General features: G+C 41.6%; 2 protein-coding genes across 6 annotated transcripts in view; one reads left to right on the top strand and one right to left on the bottom strand.

The window, feature by feature from the left end:
* Positions 1 to 7,402, bottom strand: part of LOC125300114 (E3 ubiquitin-protein ligase synoviolin A) — a 7,878-nt gene extending 476 nt beyond the window's left edge. Inside the window, exons 1-9 of one of the 2 annotated variants that reach the window (XM_048251699.1) lie at positions 6,610 to 7,402; positions 4,102 to 4,314; positions 3,384 to 3,510; positions 3,164 to 3,249; positions 2,777 to 3,004; positions 892 to 957; positions 637 to 739; positions 311 to 418; positions 1 to 88 (exon numbers count right to left, since the gene is read on the bottom strand). The exon at positions 1 to 88 is cut by the window's left edge and continues 476 nt beyond it. In XM_048251699.1, coding sequence (XP_048107656.1) covers positions 8 to 88; positions 311 to 418; positions 637 to 739; positions 892 to 957; positions 2,777 to 3,004; positions 3,164 to 3,249; positions 3,384 to 3,510; positions 4,102 to 4,181 — 879 coding nt within the window. In that variant the 5' untranslated portion in view covers positions 4,182 to 4,314; positions 6,610 to 7,402 and the 3' untranslated portion in view covers positions 1 to 7. The remainder of the gene's footprint in view (positions 89 to 310; positions 419 to 636; positions 740 to 891; positions 958 to 2,776; positions 3,005 to 3,163; positions 3,250 to 3,383; positions 3,511 to 4,101; positions 4,315 to 6,609) is intronic. The other variant, XM_048251700.1, reaches the window with a different exon arrangement.
* Positions 5,235 to 16,385, top strand: part of trappc8 (trafficking protein particle complex subunit 8) — a 42,008-nt gene continuing 30,857 nt past the window's right edge. Inside the window, exons 1-6 of one of the 4 annotated variants that reach the window (XM_048251696.1) lie at positions 5,235 to 5,595; positions 10,607 to 10,801; positions 12,040 to 12,108; positions 14,685 to 14,774; positions 15,109 to 15,283; positions 15,913 to 16,063. In XM_048251696.1, the coding sequence (XP_048107653.1) occupies positions 5,439 to 5,595; positions 10,607 to 10,801; positions 12,040 to 12,108; positions 14,685 to 14,774; positions 15,109 to 15,283; positions 15,913 to 16,063 (837 nt within the window). In that variant the 5' untranslated portion in view covers positions 5,235 to 5,438. Of the gene's footprint in view, positions 5,596 to 9,458; positions 9,505 to 10,606; positions 10,802 to 12,024; positions 12,109 to 14,684; positions 14,775 to 15,108; positions 15,284 to 15,912; positions 16,064 to 16,385 lie in introns of those variants that run through there. The other 3 variants (XM_048251695.1, XM_048251698.1, XM_048251697.1) reach the window with 3 other exon arrangements.

Genomic DNA, 16,385 nt, shown 5'->3' with positions numbered 1-16,385 from the left:
TTGCAGGTCATTGAGCAGCATCAGAATTTAGCTGAAATGACTCCAGTATGGCCGCTTGCATATTCATGGCATCACTTTGATGGGTGTTCTGTAAAACACAAATAAGATATAACACACAGGTTTATGGTTGGAAATGTATTATGTATTTGTTTCTCTCTCTGTGAGCTTGTGCATTGTATGTGTGAGTGTGTGTGTGTGTGTGTGTGTGTGTGGTGGCCCTGCTGGTGCTGTTGCCACGCCAGTCTACCCTCTGACCAGGAAGAAGCCACACTAGGCATGTGCATGTATGCGTGTGACTAAAGGAACTCACAGTGATATCTTCGCTGTAGTAACTGTGCCGCAAATTAAGGTGTCCAATGAAGTTCCGACTGTAATAGTTCTCATCTCCGTGTGGTTGGGCCACGCACACGGGACACACCTGGAGAACCAAGAGCACAGTGAGAGAGAGATGAAACCCCAACATACCACTGGCTTCTCTTTTACTCAGCTGCCAAGACTTGACTTAGCAGGAGAAACTTATTTTAAAACAGCACACTCAAACAGGTTGAAAAAATTTTTTTGTCAGTAATTGTGCCAGTCTTGAGGCCGAGGGGCCAAGAGGCAGAGAGGGTGTGTATTTGTCACAGTGATACCAACCACAGGGGTGGGGTTATTTTGGTGGTGGGTATTGCAGTGATCGCGCAGATCCAGCTCATCCATTCCCCCCTGCTGGCAGTAGGGGCAAGCAAACACCCTCACTCTGAAAAGAGAACAGAGCCAAGCATAATAGAGAGAAAACAAACCTGCTGCTACAGCCGTCACACACGCACGTCACACAGTGGGATAGACAAGCATGGGAGATTGTAAAACACACATGTGCTTTTGTATGTATGCATACATCGTGTAGCTCACCTGTTATTGAGCAGTGGCCCTCTTTGCTCTGCCCATGCTTGCTCAAACAGCAGACTGCCCATCTGTCTGTTCATGTGACAAATTAAATATATTATCATATAAGTATTTATTTGAACTGTATTACTCCAGCTCAGAGTTATTATAGTTTTGAAAATGTCATTAGTTTTTATTTTTATTTAGTCTTTCAGTTCGGTTTTTGTCAGTTTATTTTTACTGGTGCAAAAGTAGTTTTAGTTTAGTTTAGGTTAGGTTAAGTTAGATTTTCAGGTTTTATGAGGTAGTGTTAATTTTGTCACCTATTTTTAATTTAGTCTTAGTCTTAGTCTTGTGACGAAATGTCCTTTTTAGTCTTTGTCATATTTAGTCATTCAAATATCATTTTTGTTAGTGAAGTTTAGTCGACTAAAAGTCTCGTCATTTTAGTCTAGTTTTAGTCAAAAGAAAACTAAAGGTATCTTAGTCTTAGTCAGTTTTAGTCAACACATTTTAGTCTTTTTTTTATAACAAATTATTTCTGATTACCATTTGAGTCAAATAGTGTTTCACACATCTCAATTTTCCAACAATATTGTGTGTCCACAGGGCTACTCGTCTGTTATAATTACTCATTCTGATTTTTTGTCAGTCAGTATGTTTACATGCACAGGTAAGTCGAGCTACAGTTATAGCTTCGGCTGGGATTTGACCATAGACAGTAAAAGATTAGACTGGACCACTGTCATATTAAGTAGACCAGTGTTTCTCAAAGTGTGGTCAGGAAATCACTAGTGTCATAAAGCTATCCCAAGTGGTCCAGCGAGCAGGCGTGGTAAAATATAATATAGATGAGTTGTTTACAATATTGAACCAACTTGTATGTAAAAACAGTTCTGCAACACTGTCTATATAAGATATGCCAGTTTAAATCATACAGTATGAATCCACACAATAAGCAAAGTGCAAAGACAATAAGCAAGGTGGTTCAGTGAGTAGGCCTATAGTGTAGACTAATTATAGGCTACTGTTGAAGTAGGTCTAATCTTTTTTTTTTAGCTAGGGTTACTTATGGTCCTGAAACTGAAAAAGTTTGAGAAACACTGTAAATGAATAAAGTATTAATGTTTTACTCCATACAAGCTAGATGGCGATATACACCCAAACACAACACATTCCCCAAACAGACTTTCATCTTAGCCATAGCTAACTTGCTACCGAACTTTCCATATTAGCTTACTTGCTAGCAAACTTTGCATCATCAGTCTAACTAGTTAAATAGTTGACATTACATGCTGAACATTTTCGTATGGACATTCTGGGGGATGTTAATTTGTATGAGAGAAGCTTCAACTTCTGGGTATGTAGCATTGTGGCATAAAGCTTAGGTAGTTAGCTTGCTAACTCTGGCAAAAATCTCCAGTGTTCTTGTTCCATGTAGTTTAGTGTTGCAGCCACAGGGTTGCAGAAACAGCCGCGTAGACTAGCCTACAGGAAAGCTGTTGCGTATGAACTTATTCGGAATATTTTGAAAACGTAACAGCTAGATATTCTGTCTTCTCATTTTGTAGATGAAAATGAAGAGAGATTTTATCTTAGTTTTTATTTCATGCAAAACATTTTAGTCTCGTCTTCTTTCGTCAACAATAATGCATCTTAAGATAGTCTTAGTCAGTGTTTCAGGACATTACTGCCGTCTCGTCATCATCTCGTCTTAGTCATGAAAAAAAAGGTTGTTGACGAATATATTTCCTCTCGTCTCGTCTGACGAAATTAACACTATTATGAGGAATGTCTATAATAGATGATATAACAGATACTTTTTCAGGTTTTATGAGAATGACCGTAATAACCCTGCTCCTGCTCTCCACCAAACTGCTTGCCCTTCGTTACTTTCATATTGTGGACTCACTCATTTTCTTCATTGAAAACGGAGAAGTCACCGTGACCGTACACATCCACCTGAGGAATGGTGTAATTCCGGAATGGTCTTATAAGGGGCAGACCAGCAGGAACAGTAGATTGTGCTACAGTAGATGGAAACACTGGTGGTTGTGGTGGCCTGAGGACATGAGGGGCATAGAGTGATGCAAAGCTTGGGTTGGAGGATCCAAACTGGTGTGGAGGAGCACTCCGCTGCCTGATTTGACAGAAAAGCGTGGTTGGGAAGATGACAAGAGAGAGAGAGAGAGAGAGAGAGAGAGCAGTTAAATGCAAAATTGCATAATCACCTTTTTTGTTTACTCCTTTTACAAGTTACAGTAGTGTACAGTAGTGTACAGGTGATGTTGAGCCTTACCTCCATATGCCAGCAAAAACGGAGGGACCAAATGGAGATGCTATGATAGGGCTAATGACAGGATCTCTGGAACGACCATATCTCACCTGGGTAAACAAGCGAGAGAGTTATTTAGCAAGATTTATCTGTCCATCTCTCTGTCTTTATCTGTTGGTCTCTCATTCTCTCAGCTGTGTGTGTGTGTGTGTGTGTGTGTGTGTGTATTCCATGCTGGACTTACTCTTGAGCGTCTTGTTTGGTTGGACACTGCGGGCACTGCTGTGGGCTGATCGCCATTCACTGGTTTCCTGCACACTGGGCAATGTTTCCTGTAGTGAATTGACTGCTGGAGACAACTCTGACAGAACCTACCAAATACAGAGAGAGGGGGGAGGGGGAAGGGAAATATAGAAACAGACAAAGGGAAATATAGAAACAGACTAATGGAAATATAGAAACAGACAAATAAGAAAAATTTGGTTTTCTTATGAAATATGAAACTGAAAGTTTGCTGAGGGATTTTTCCACTGGTATTCCCCACGTCACGCCAACACAGTAATGAACAAAACACTTTCACTTCAGCTGACTTTAACCAATTCCCGGTAACAACTGAACAGATTTAGAATAGGTAACAAACATGGTAACAGGCAGTTCTTCTGCATCTTCTACATCTACATCTTGGCAGTTCACCACATCCATTACAGTTCAAAAGTATCTTCCTTTGACTAAGTTTAGTCAATTTTTAATGTAAGTAAGTTAATATAAGTTCATGTTTACAAATATATAATACTAAGACACCCTCTGACTTTGAATCATGTAAGGTTGTGGACATTTAAACATAATGCAGCTTGATGCTAACTTGCTGAAAGCTGGATACCAATTCAGTATAGTCATTATGTGTGTGTAGTCTGTGTTTATGAGTGAAAGAAAGATAATGCAATAAAAGAAATGCAACTTACTCATGGTTACATTCGAGGAGCTGTGTAGGTTCTTGCAGTTTGTCCTGACAAACAGGGCACTTCTTCTCTTCAGCATCCATTTTTCGGTCCTCTCTCTTCGTCTTCTAACTCATTTCTAGTTCCTGTCTTAATCTGTTGAGTTCCCATCAATTCTCCGCCCATATACCTCTGGCCAAAGAACTCACAATAACACAGGGACTTTCTTGCACCCGCCTTCACACACACACACACACACACACACACACACACACACACACACCACACACACACACACACACACACACACACACACACACACACCACACCACACACACACACACACACACACACACACACACACACACACACACACACACACACACACACTTTATGGCATAGGCATGGCAATTTGGTTAGTGCATGGTTTTTATAGTTTTAAACTATGAAGTTAGATGGCCTGTATTGCTAGGAAAACAGCTGACTGAATAATTGAAAACATTCGTCTTACAGGCTAGACAACTCTTTATGGTACATTTAATTAAAATTCTACATGTCAGAGTTTTAAACAAGGCATGTGTTGTAATGTGTTATTGTGTGTGTGTGTGTGTGTGTGTGATTGACATCAACACACATGACATTTGATTGACATGACATTTTTCTTTTCTTTTCTTCTTTTTCTATTAAGAATATTTCTAAAAGCCAATTAAAGGAAAACACTTGATGGAACTTATCAAAATGGTTGAGCAAAAATTAGGGGTGTTTCACATTTCAAACATGGGGCGCAGCCCCCAAAGAGAATGTATGAGACATGCAGATACATGCAAAATGATTTATTTTTAAAACAACTTAATTCACAACCACAACACCCAGGCCTATGTATTTTTTATTATTATGTTGTGGCCTAAAGGCCAGCTTTAACTAAAGGGTTCAAATCTGATCCACACAGGACATTGATTTAGTTATGTTTATGAAGTTGTTTTGAAGTTTGGTTTCTTTAAAAAAAAAAAAAAAAAAGGAAGGAAGCGGATGATTAGTAGGTCAGATGTAGACTAGTCTGCAACATAGGGTAGGCCCATAGGGTAGGCCTAGAACTACATAGCCTACGTTATCGTTGTATTGTGACAGAATAGCTGTATCTTTGCTGTCTCTGAGTAGGCTGCTACTTCGGTGATCACATGACAGCCGTGGTGGCTGTCGGGATGAGAATCGATCAGCAGGGTACTGGAGGTTTCAACATGGCCGCTTCGGGCTGTCACTAAGGGAGTTGTTTTCAACTCAAGAGCCGTTCTCTTGGCAAGAGTAAATAACGGAGCCATTCAGTAATTGGTGCTGGTTGAGAAACCAAGACCAGCAAAGCAATGGCTCAGTGCGTTCAGTCAGTTCAGGAGTTCATCCAGGACTCCTTCGTTCCGATGGTTGCCGTCTTATGCAGCGAAGATGCAGAGAAAGTCACCCGCAAAAACAACCTGAATTTTCCGGAGCTTCTGCGGCCTTTCTGTCGGCTCACTTCTGAAGGTATTAACTGTTACTCACGGCATGGTTTTAAGTGGTATGGGACTCAAAGGGGTTTACTGAGAGGAGACATTACTTCGCTAACGCTAGTTAAATAGTCCAGCTATGCTAGTAAATTAGCTGACGCTAGCAACTTGGCTAACACTAGTTATTCAGCTAACGCCAGTAACGTAAGTTAGCTGGCTAGTAAGCTAGACTAGCTATTTCTGTCACACTCAGTCAAGTGACAGGAAGACCGCTTGCGAATAAGCTAACATTAGCTTAGCTTATATGTGAGTCATGGAATATAAAAACGGCCTTCTGTCTCTTTCACAACCGTGACATCTGATCGCATGAGCAGCCACTCGAGTAGTCAACCTTTGTCTTTACGCTGTTACTGTTTGCGAGCTCTCATTTCGTTCCAAACACGACTAGGATTACGATTCTGAACGAGGCCCACAGAGGCACCGCAAACTTGGGCCGGGCGTATTAGCTAGCATCTAGGCAGCTATTTGATTAGCCTAATTGGCTGCACCTTTGGCTGAGGAAGTGGGATTATCCCGAAGACAGGAAGAATACATCTCCAACAGAGAAGCAGCAACGTTATTTGCCAAAGATAGCATTTTTAAAGCTTGTGAAATTGTGTCAAAAGTAAACGTAGCTGTAGCCTGGCAACATTCATGTTGACTGAGGTGATGTGGCATACAGCCGCAGGAATGTTAACTCTCCAAAGCTGGAGCTAGCTTCACCTCAGGTCATATCGGACCGTTTTGCAGTTAGATATACTCCCATAAATCGTGCTATGTAGCTTGGTATATTATGCACGCTCCATTTTGTCCACTTAACCCCATTTTGATTCCACTATCCTGGTGAAATATTCAGGCTTTGCTGGACTGTAGGTACAGAACATGTCATTTCAGATTATTTGACAATGTGCAGTAGACGTTATTTCATTCAGATAGTATGTTGCGCATCCTGATTCTGACTTCTCAGTTACGTTCTCAGTCTCACAGTAACAGTATTCGTCTGTAGCATCACCTGTCAAGTGGAAGTTACCTGTCCTCAGGCCATTTGAGACTGGTTGTGTGTAAAAGCAGATGGTTTGTCCTCACTCCTCCCCTCAGCATCATAGACTGCTGCTGAACTCGTGTTCCTAACGGTGTGGTAACCCTTCCGTCCAACAACACCCAGGGATATTCACGGATAGAACCCAAGAAGCCCAAATAGATTCACTTGTCGTTTTACCACACTCAGTATGTTCTTAACCCCTGACCTAAGTCAGTGTTCTGTTAAGGTTAATGTTATTCAATGTCAACAAACAGGGTGCTGCCTTCTGTTTGGCTAGTTTTGTTTGGATTCATCTCTTTAAAGACCACTGTCTGACCGGGCTGTTATCTCTGTAGTGTGGAACTGCTGGACAGGCTCATTCTAATTCTCTTAATCCCAAGTGCTCCTCTACTCCACTCCTCTCTGAATCAGTATTAAGCAGGCCAAAGATCTAAGACCAGTTGATCATGATGCCACATACCTTATGTTTATGCTTATGGTTCTTTGCAGACACTTTTGTTCAATGTGACTTACAAGGACATCAATAAACATTACATTAACATTACGTTTTATTTAAACAGTTTATAGTATGGCCTAAATGACACACATACCATTTAATAGACTAAATATAATTGGTAGAGTAATAACAATAACCACAAGCATACAAACTGCAACTCTGTAAGGAACATTAACTAATTAGAAACAAGGCAAATTGATAAGTCTTCAGACGCTTTTTGAAGATCCCAAAACCATAGAAGAGCCAAACGGATCCATCTCAACATGACTCAACACATTACTTCATACCCCAGGCCTATAGGTGGCACTGTTTCTTTACAGAAATTGACCAAAGTTTGTGCTTTACAAACAGACAGAATAGGCTATGACAAACAGACAGAATAAAATGGCTAGTGTAAGGAAACCAGAATTGTTTGTGTGGACTGATGATGAACTGTCAACTGTAGTCAACTGTAAAACTAATAAACTTTATTTTACGGTTTGTGAAGGGTGCAGTCCCGTCCTTTATTTGGCTAACGCAGGTAGGCCTACTAATCACCTTTACTTTCTTTGGTTGTAGGATAGTCCGTGATTCACATTAGTTTTGGCTATCACCGCAATTAGGCTACTAAACGCAAGGCTTACCCAAGTTCTAGGCTATTCTGTCGCCACATTTATAATATTGCTATAAAACCTTCGTTAGTAACAGTCAATATGTTTGCCTGCATCAAATCGCGCATTTGCATTCTGTGTGCTACCATCGCCTTAACGTGAGTTCTAAGCGTCTTTGTATGCTTAAATCTTATTTCACTCGACTGAATGCATGTATATATGTTGTAAGACATGTAAAATAAATGAATGACACTGGCACTACGCACAAATTAATGTAGCCTAAACTTACACCGCACTTTCCTAATAACTTAAGTTCTCTCGGCCACTGACAGCTAGAATGCATTAAAAACACCAGGAAAAAAACAGTGTTCAGTCCACCAAGTCATAAGCTATCGGCCATGCGCAGCACCAGTTGTGATATTTATCTTAATGAGTGTAATTGTAGGTAATGTCATGTATGAAAACTAGTATTGTTAGGCAATACTATAAGTGCAAGTCCAGGGCAGCTGAGGTGTGGCTGACATCATCGATACACAAGCAGGATGTGCGGTTTCGCTGTCTAAACGAATTCAAACGGGCTACGGTTTCAGATTTCTCCACTCTGGGACCAGGTATCAGAAAAGTGCGGTTTCGGGCAGTGCGTTTACAGGATTCGTTTGGACGCTCGGCCAAGACGAAGCAAAACCTCTGCGTTTAACCTAAAAAGCGACTCCGTGTGGACGGGCCCTTAATGTGGAAGTCTGAAATCTGCACTCCAGCCTCAGAGCGCCCACCCAGCTGGGTCTTTGACATCATGGGGATAACACCGGAAATAGGAATGACCTCTGTTGTTTTGGCTGAACTTAAGAAGTAGAGACCCACAGGTAGGATTTGCAGGGTGGGATTGGAAGCTCACACCCTTTAGCTTTCAATGACCTATGTTCTATGTTGTGTCAATGAAGTATGTTGGCATTAGCATTTAAAACATGGTGAACCAGAAGAGGGTGTCCGACATCCTGCTCTATCGTGCAACATTAGTGAGGGACTAAAGTGAAACTAAATTTGCCAAGGCGCTAGGGCTGCAACGATTAATCAATTAATTGTTGACTTAAATGAATCGGCAACTGTTTTGATTATCGATTAATCGGTATTTGTCATTTTTAAAGGAAATTACATGCACATTCTCTGACTGTAGCCTCTTAAACTTGAATATTTTCAGCTTTACTTACTCCTATGACGGTGAACTAAATATCTTTGGTGTGTGGACAAAACATGGTTTGTGAGGACATAATCTTGGGCTGTGGAAAACAATGATCGACATTTCTTCTCAATTTTCTGGCATTTTATCGATCAAACAACTAATAGATTAATCAAGAAAATAATCGGAAAATTGAATCGACAATGAAGATAATCGTTAGTTGCAGCTCTGAGTCTACTCCAAAATCTAACAGGCTCTCCTTGCTTTGCCCATGCCATAATACCAGGTTCCATGAAAATTGGGGCGGTAGCATAATGCTTCGTATTAATAAATAGACAGACAAATTTAACCAAAAGCATAGCCGCTTAAGGGCGATAGACAATGCTTACTAACTCAAGGGGTGAAAGATGCTATGAATGTTTGTCCAAATTTGAATTAAATTTTGATCTGTATTGCATGATGGGAAGAATGGTTTTCATGAGCATATTTTTCAGTGTAACATGCATATGTATAGACTTTATTAGTACACTTTAACTTGTGTTTTATGCTACAAAAATCCTGAATCACTAGAATGACAAGACCCACACTGTTGGCACACAGGGGTGAGTTTCCCAAAACCATAGTTACTAACCTGTTAGCAACTTAGTTGGTTGGCAATGGGAAATTGCATTGCAACCAGCCAATGTTGCAAAGGCACATTCTGTTTACTAATCTGTCATTTTAAAAGGCTAACTGAGAAAGCATTGGAGAACCCTTTTGCAATTATGTAAGCACATAATGTAATCTTAAAACTGCTGCCCTGAGTAAAAAAAACAATGCAAATGATCTCAGCTGGTATTGGAATGGAATGGACATTTCTAAGTGTCTCCAAACTTTTGACTGGTAGTGTACCTCTGTCTGGCAATGAGATTTACACTCTTTGGTAGAAGGATTGTGTGTGTGTGTGTGTGTGTGTGTGTGTGTGTGTGTGTGCCTGTTTAAAACCCTTGGCCTGTTTCCTTCCCAGCTGATGGTGCACAACATTCTTACAATCAGAATTTGTCTGCATCCTCTCTGTGCATCCATTGTCTATGTAAATCCATTAGTCTGAAGACTATACTTTAGCAGGGTTTTAGACTGAACCACACTAGTGTTGCCAACTTCAATGTGAACAGTTCTCTGATGTTTTTTATTTTTTGAAGCACAGACACTGTGTCAGTCAGTCCAACATTTACATAATCAGTAATCTCCAAATTCTGCCTTTGCTCTGTCAACACACTATGTTTTTTTCAGTTTGTCATTGAGTTGTAGATTTCTCCATGTCAAGTATGCCAAGCTTCACAAAATATCATAAATGTTCCGTGATAAGTAAATACATTATTGTGAAAGGTATTATTTATTTTCTTGTAATTGTTTAAGATTTAAATGAAACGTTAGATTACTAGATGCTTGTGTTAAATCAAACAGAAGTAGGAGTCTCCTTGCACTTCATCATCCGCACTCACCTGATTAGACGCTGGTTGCGTCAGTGTGCTCTGGTAGGCCAGGAAAGCAGAGAGAGCAAGAGTAGCGTAAGAGAATATTCTAGGACCAGAGCTAAGGAGCACAGCTTGACCTATCTATTTGTCCCAGGAAGAGAAATGCTAGCAAGCCTAAATGTCAAAGGAAAAAAAGGGGGAAAGGAAAGATGGATTTGTCTCTTTTGTCCTTGTGCTGTTGCCGTAGGGCACCTGCGAGACCCCAACAACCAGCTGGTGGTGGTGCGAAGTCTGCGCGTCTGTGTGACGGGCATCAGCACACGCCCGCCCCATACGGCCACACTCCGTGCTGCCCTCACCAACGCCGTGGCCACCTGCCAGCCGCCCGACACGACCAGCGCTAACGTCATCACGGCGGGAGACTATGACCTCAACATTAGTGGTGAGTGTGCACGCATGCATACAGTATGTGTGTGTTTTTGGCCTCTTTGTATAAATGTATGGCTGTGTGTATGTGTGTGTGTGTGTAAGAGTATTTTATGTTTAACAGACAGCTAGCATTGTTTGTGTTTGTGATGTATATGAAATGGAAAGTAGGGACCTTTAGAAGGTGCATAATATGTATAGGAGACAAAAGAGAAAAGATTTAGCATCTCACACAAAAATGTTGGTAAAGATAATGACCCTTGTTTTAATAATTGTTTGTATTGTTTTCAGATATGAGCATTGCTATCATATGGTTTCTGTTATGATGCTTTTGCGTTTATCTGTGGGTTTCTGGTTATACTGACATTACCCTTTTGCACATCTGTTAACTCACACACAGCTGAAAGGCATACATAGCACATTACCCCTGTTAGCCTGGAGAGGGCAGCAGACTCACAAAAATGGGAGAGTGTCTAAGGGTTACTTTGGTGTGTGTGTGTGTGTGTGTGTGTGCCTGTGTCTGAGGTTTCGTTTTGTCTGACGTTCATCCCTTTTTATTTCATCTTTCGTATTCTTATGGCTTGGATGACGGGTAAGAGTTTTAACATACATTACACACACTCGTACCCATACTCACTCACTCACACACACACACTCACATCCGTGGTGCAGTGTGTAGGATTGTTTGTGTGCACATTTAATAACTTTGTGTGTTTGATAGGTCACTGCCTCCTGGGCTCCTCCATCAGTGCTATTCTCACACTATGCCGTAGTCCATGTCATGGAGAACTGATCACTGATGGTCAGGGAGTGGTTCTCCCAGTTGAAATCTCTTGTGTACAGCACATACATACATACATACATACATACACATACATGCATACATACACACACATACACACACACACACACACACACACACACACACATATGGACTGAGTGTAGTTTTCAGAAACACACACACACACACACTGAGTGTGCTGAAATAGCATCTGCCTGAGTGTTTCTGGCCCACTGAATAGCTCAAGGGACCCAGGAAAGCAGCTGACTGTGTGTGTGTGTGTGTGTTCGTGTTCGTGTTCGAGAGAGTCAGTGTGCTTAACACACTGAGTAAAAGGACTTTCACACCTCTGAGTAAGCCCTTCCCCTTAACTCCATCTGTGTGTGTGTGTGTGTGTGTGTGTGTGTGTTTCTATGCACACGTGGTGGTTAACGCAGTGCCTGGCTCTCTCCTCTCAGATCGCTCGTTAAAAGCGAGCGTGCCATGGTACTCCAGCTGGAGGGACACTCTCACCCAGCTCAGCTCCAGCAGTCACTTCACAGGTACTCACAGGCACCAGCAGGGGGTGCGTGTGTCAAATTTGTGTGTGAGAGAGAGCGAACGATGAGTGATTTGTGTGTGTGTGTGTGTGCATGTAGGTGTGTCTCAGTATGTATTTGTGTGTGCATGTGTCAAATTTGTATGTGTGCGTTAGTGTTAATTTTGTCACCTATTTTTAATTTAGTCTTAGTCTTAGTCTTGTGACGAAATGTCCTTTTTAGTCTTTGTCATATTTAGTCATTCAAATATAATTTTTGTTAGTGAAGTTTAGTCGACTAAAAGTCTCGTCATTTTAGTCTAGTTTTAGTCAAAAGAAAACTAAAGGTATCTTAGTCTTAGTCAGTTTTAGTCAACACATTTTAGTCTTTTTTTTATAACAAATTATTTCTGATTACCATTTGAGTCAAATAGTGTTTCACACATCTCAATTTTCCAACAATATTGTGTGTCCACAGGGCTACTCGTCTGTTATAATTACTCATTCTGATTTTTTGTCAGTCAGTATGTTTACATGCACAGGTAAGTTGAGCTACAGTTATAGCTCGGCTGGGATTTGACCATAGACAGTAAAAGATTCGACTGGACCACTGTCATATTCGTAGACCAGTGTTTCTCAAAGTGTGGTCAGGAAATCACTAGTGTCCGCAAGCTATCCCAAGTGGTCCTTGAGCAAAGCGTGGTAAAATATAATATAGATGAGTTGTTTACAATATTGAACCAACTTGTATGTAAAAAACAGTTCTGCAACACTGTCTATGTAAGATATGCCAGTTTAAATCATACAGTATGAATCCACACAATAAGCAAAGTGCAAAGACAATAAGCAAGGTGGTTCAGTGAGTAGGCCTATAGTGTAGACTAATTATAGGCTACTGTTGAAGTAGGTCTAATCTTTTTTTTAGCTAGGGTTACTTATGGTCCTGAAACTGAAAAAGTTTGAGAAACACTGTCGTGAACCAAAGTATTAATGTTTTACTCCTACCGCTAGATGGCTTATATACACCCAAACACAACACATTCCCCAAACAGACTTTTCATCTTAGCCATAGCTAACTTGCTAGCTTAACTTTCCATATTAGCTTACTTGCTAGCAAACTTTGCATCATCAGTCTAACTAGTTAAATAGTTGACATTACATGCTGAACATTTTCGTATGGACATTCTGGGGGATGTTAATTTGTATGAGAGAAGCTTCAACTTCTGGGTATGTAGCATTGTGGCATAAAGCTTAGGTAGTTAGCTTGCTAACTCTGGCAAAAATCTCCAGTGTTCTTGTTCCATGTAGTTTCGTGTTGCAGCCACAGGGTTGCAGCAACAGCACGTAGACTAGCCTACAGGAAAGCTGTTGCGTATGAACTTATTCGGAATATTTTGAAAACGTAACAGCTAGATATTCTGTCTTCTCATTTTGTAGATGAAAATGAAGAGAGATTTTATCTTAGTTTTTATTTCATGCAAAACATTTTAGTCTCTGCCTTCTTTCACAACAATAATGCATCTTAAGATAGTCTTAGTCAGTGTTTCAGGACATTACTGCCGTCTCGTCATCATCTCGTCTTAGTCATGAAAAAAAAGGTTGTTGACGAATATATTTCCTCTCGTCTCGTCTGACGAAATTAACACTAGTGTGCGTGTTGAATGTGTGAGACAGTACGAGTCATCGTATTGTCATGTGTGTCTGCACCCTGCGATTGCCTCCCCATTTCACCTCCTCGTAGCGTAGCGCTCAACTTTTCTGCCCCCTCTCTCTTTCCGTAGCCAAGCCACGTAGTGAACTCTCCTCTCTCTCTCCAGTTCCTCTCTCAAGGTGGTGGTGTTCTCGTCCTTTCAAAGACTCTATTTAACCCAGTGAATGACTCACTGCATGTAGAAAAGCAGAGAATCTCAAGTATTCCCTCAAACATCCACAGTCTAAGCTAAACTTTTCTCTGAAATATACATTCTGAATGTAATGGTCCCAGCTGTGAGTCATTTCACTTTTTTTTTGTTGTTTCTTCTTCCTGTTCCCTCCTCCTCCTTAACGTCTTCCTCTAGCCGAAACTTCCTCTGCCCTAGCCGCTGTAGTGCTTTCTTTAGGTGGCCAGTGTGCACAAGATAAATCTGGCCCGACTTCTGTGTCCACGATGTTCCTGTCTTCCCTACATGTGCTCACACACACCTTTTGTGTGTTTGAATGTGTTTTTCTTTCTAGTGTTGTCTGAAGATCTTATAAGTACTTTGTGCATATGTGATAATGGTATGACATCATTCCTGTTATCTACCGTGATTGGTGGATGTATGTAAAATGTAAAGTTGATTGGGTAGGTATCTCACAGCTCAAATCAGTGTGACGCTAACCGCTCTCAGCCAGTCTCCCCTGTCAGCCACCCCTGACATGCTCAGTGTTAATTCAAAACATGATCAAAGTTGTTGCCTGACATATTCCTCTCCTTTTGTCTGTTACTATTTTTATGACTGGTTTGTTTGACAGAGAAAAGGGAACAGGTTTATTAACCAGTTTTCGGTGGGGAAGTTGACGTCTATTTCCCACTTTCACAAACACTTCTTTCTATCCGTGTGTGTGTGTGTGTGTTCTTAGCGACGACCCCCTGGTTTGAAGCTTACAGGGAGATCTTCCTGCAGTCCATGCCTGGGTCTGAGCATGAGTTCCTCAGCCACTACCTGGCCTGTATCCTTAACATATGCACACCGAGGAGTCCCAGACATGAGGCACAACGGCAACATACAGCAAACCCTCAGATTCCTAGTGCCTCTTGTATGGCAGCCTTTGTAGTTAACAAAGGAAAGGAAACTGATGAGATTGTAAATGCTTTACACGTGGTGTCAATGTAGACATGATGTTCACAAAACAATTTCCATGTGGCAATGCAAGATTTGAAAAATGCAAGCGTATGTGTTGGTCTCATCTGTCACTTAATCACACACACACACACTCACACTCACACACTCTTGCCATCTTTCCTGCCGGGTCTGACATGCGTTCCTTGACCGAGTGTGTCCAGGCATGCTGGTTGTGTCGTCGTCGGAGACGGTGCCTCTGGATCAGTTTCTGAAGCTGTCCCAGGAGCAGCACAAGATCCAGCACAGCGGAGAGTACACCCACCCACGCTGGTTCATCCCCAACACGCTCAAATACTACGTCCTCCTGCATGACATTAGTGATGGAGATGAGCAGAGGTGTGTGTATGTGCGTGTGCGTGTGTGTGTGATGCCATACAGACTTTGCTATATATATATCCAGTTAACACTTCCGTTCAAAAGTTTGGAGTCATTAATGTAGAAAGAAATGGCTGATGTTTAAGCTGATCTATAATGGAGTAGTATGGGAATTTCTAAGTGACCCCAAACTTTTGAACGGCAGTGTATATCAAACAAAGTTTAATTCACTTGTGTTAACTAACTCCTGCAGAACTAAAGTAGTGTATGGCAGTTGACTCAGGCTTTTGGACCCCTTGCTATGAGATTTAGTAACCCACACACGCTTGAGCTCCAGTCACTGTGTGTGTGTGTGTGTGTGTGTGTGTGTGTGTGTGTGTGTGTGTGTGGTGTGTGTGGCGGCAGGCGATTGGAGAGAGACGGAAGAGGAGCAGAAGCGTGGGCTGTGTGCTCACCCACATAATTTCCGGCACACACACACTGTCTCTCTCTCTTTCCCTCTCTCTCTCTGTGTGATGCATGATGCTATAATGGAATGGATGTCTTACCCTAATGTCCTCACTCACCCTCTCTATTTCTCTCTTTCTTTCTCTTTTTACTCTCTGACTCTTTCTCTCTATCTCCCCCTCCCCTCTCTCTTTTTGTCTCAGAGCGGAGAGTGTGTATGAGGATATGAAGCAGCGGTACGGCTCTCAGGCATGCTACCTGCTCAAGATCAACTCCAGACAGGGAGGAGCTGTGGGCTCTGAGGAGCAGATCCCTGACCCCTGGAGCCAGTACCTGCAGAAAACACACACACAGGTATGACTCCTGGAGCCAGTACCTGCAGAAAACACACACACAGGTATGACCCCTGGAGCCAGTACCTGCAGAAAACACACACACAGGTATGACCCCTGGAGCCAGTACCTGCAGAAAGCACACACACAGGTATGACCCCTGGAGCCAGTACCTGCAGAAAACACATGTACACACAAGGACTGCAACTGGCCCAAGATTATGTTCTCAAGTGCCCTTTTTGTTTTCACACACAAAATATGCGTAGTTTACTGTAACAGAGGAGTTAAGTAAAGCTGAACATATTCAAGTTTAACTCATTGAGTGCCAAAAACGTAATATTACA

This window comes from Alosa alosa, chromosome 9 (assembly GCF_017589495.1).
Source record: "Alosa alosa isolate M-15738 ecotype Scorff River chromosome 9, AALO_Geno_1.1, whole genome shotgun sequence".
In the NCBI taxonomy this organism is placed as follows: domain Eukaryota; kingdom Metazoa; phylum Chordata; class Actinopteri; order Clupeiformes; family Clupeidae; genus Alosa; species Alosa alosa.
The sequence above is the reverse complement of the archived record's forward strand: the minus strand, read 5'-3'. Positions and strand labels throughout refer to the sequence as shown.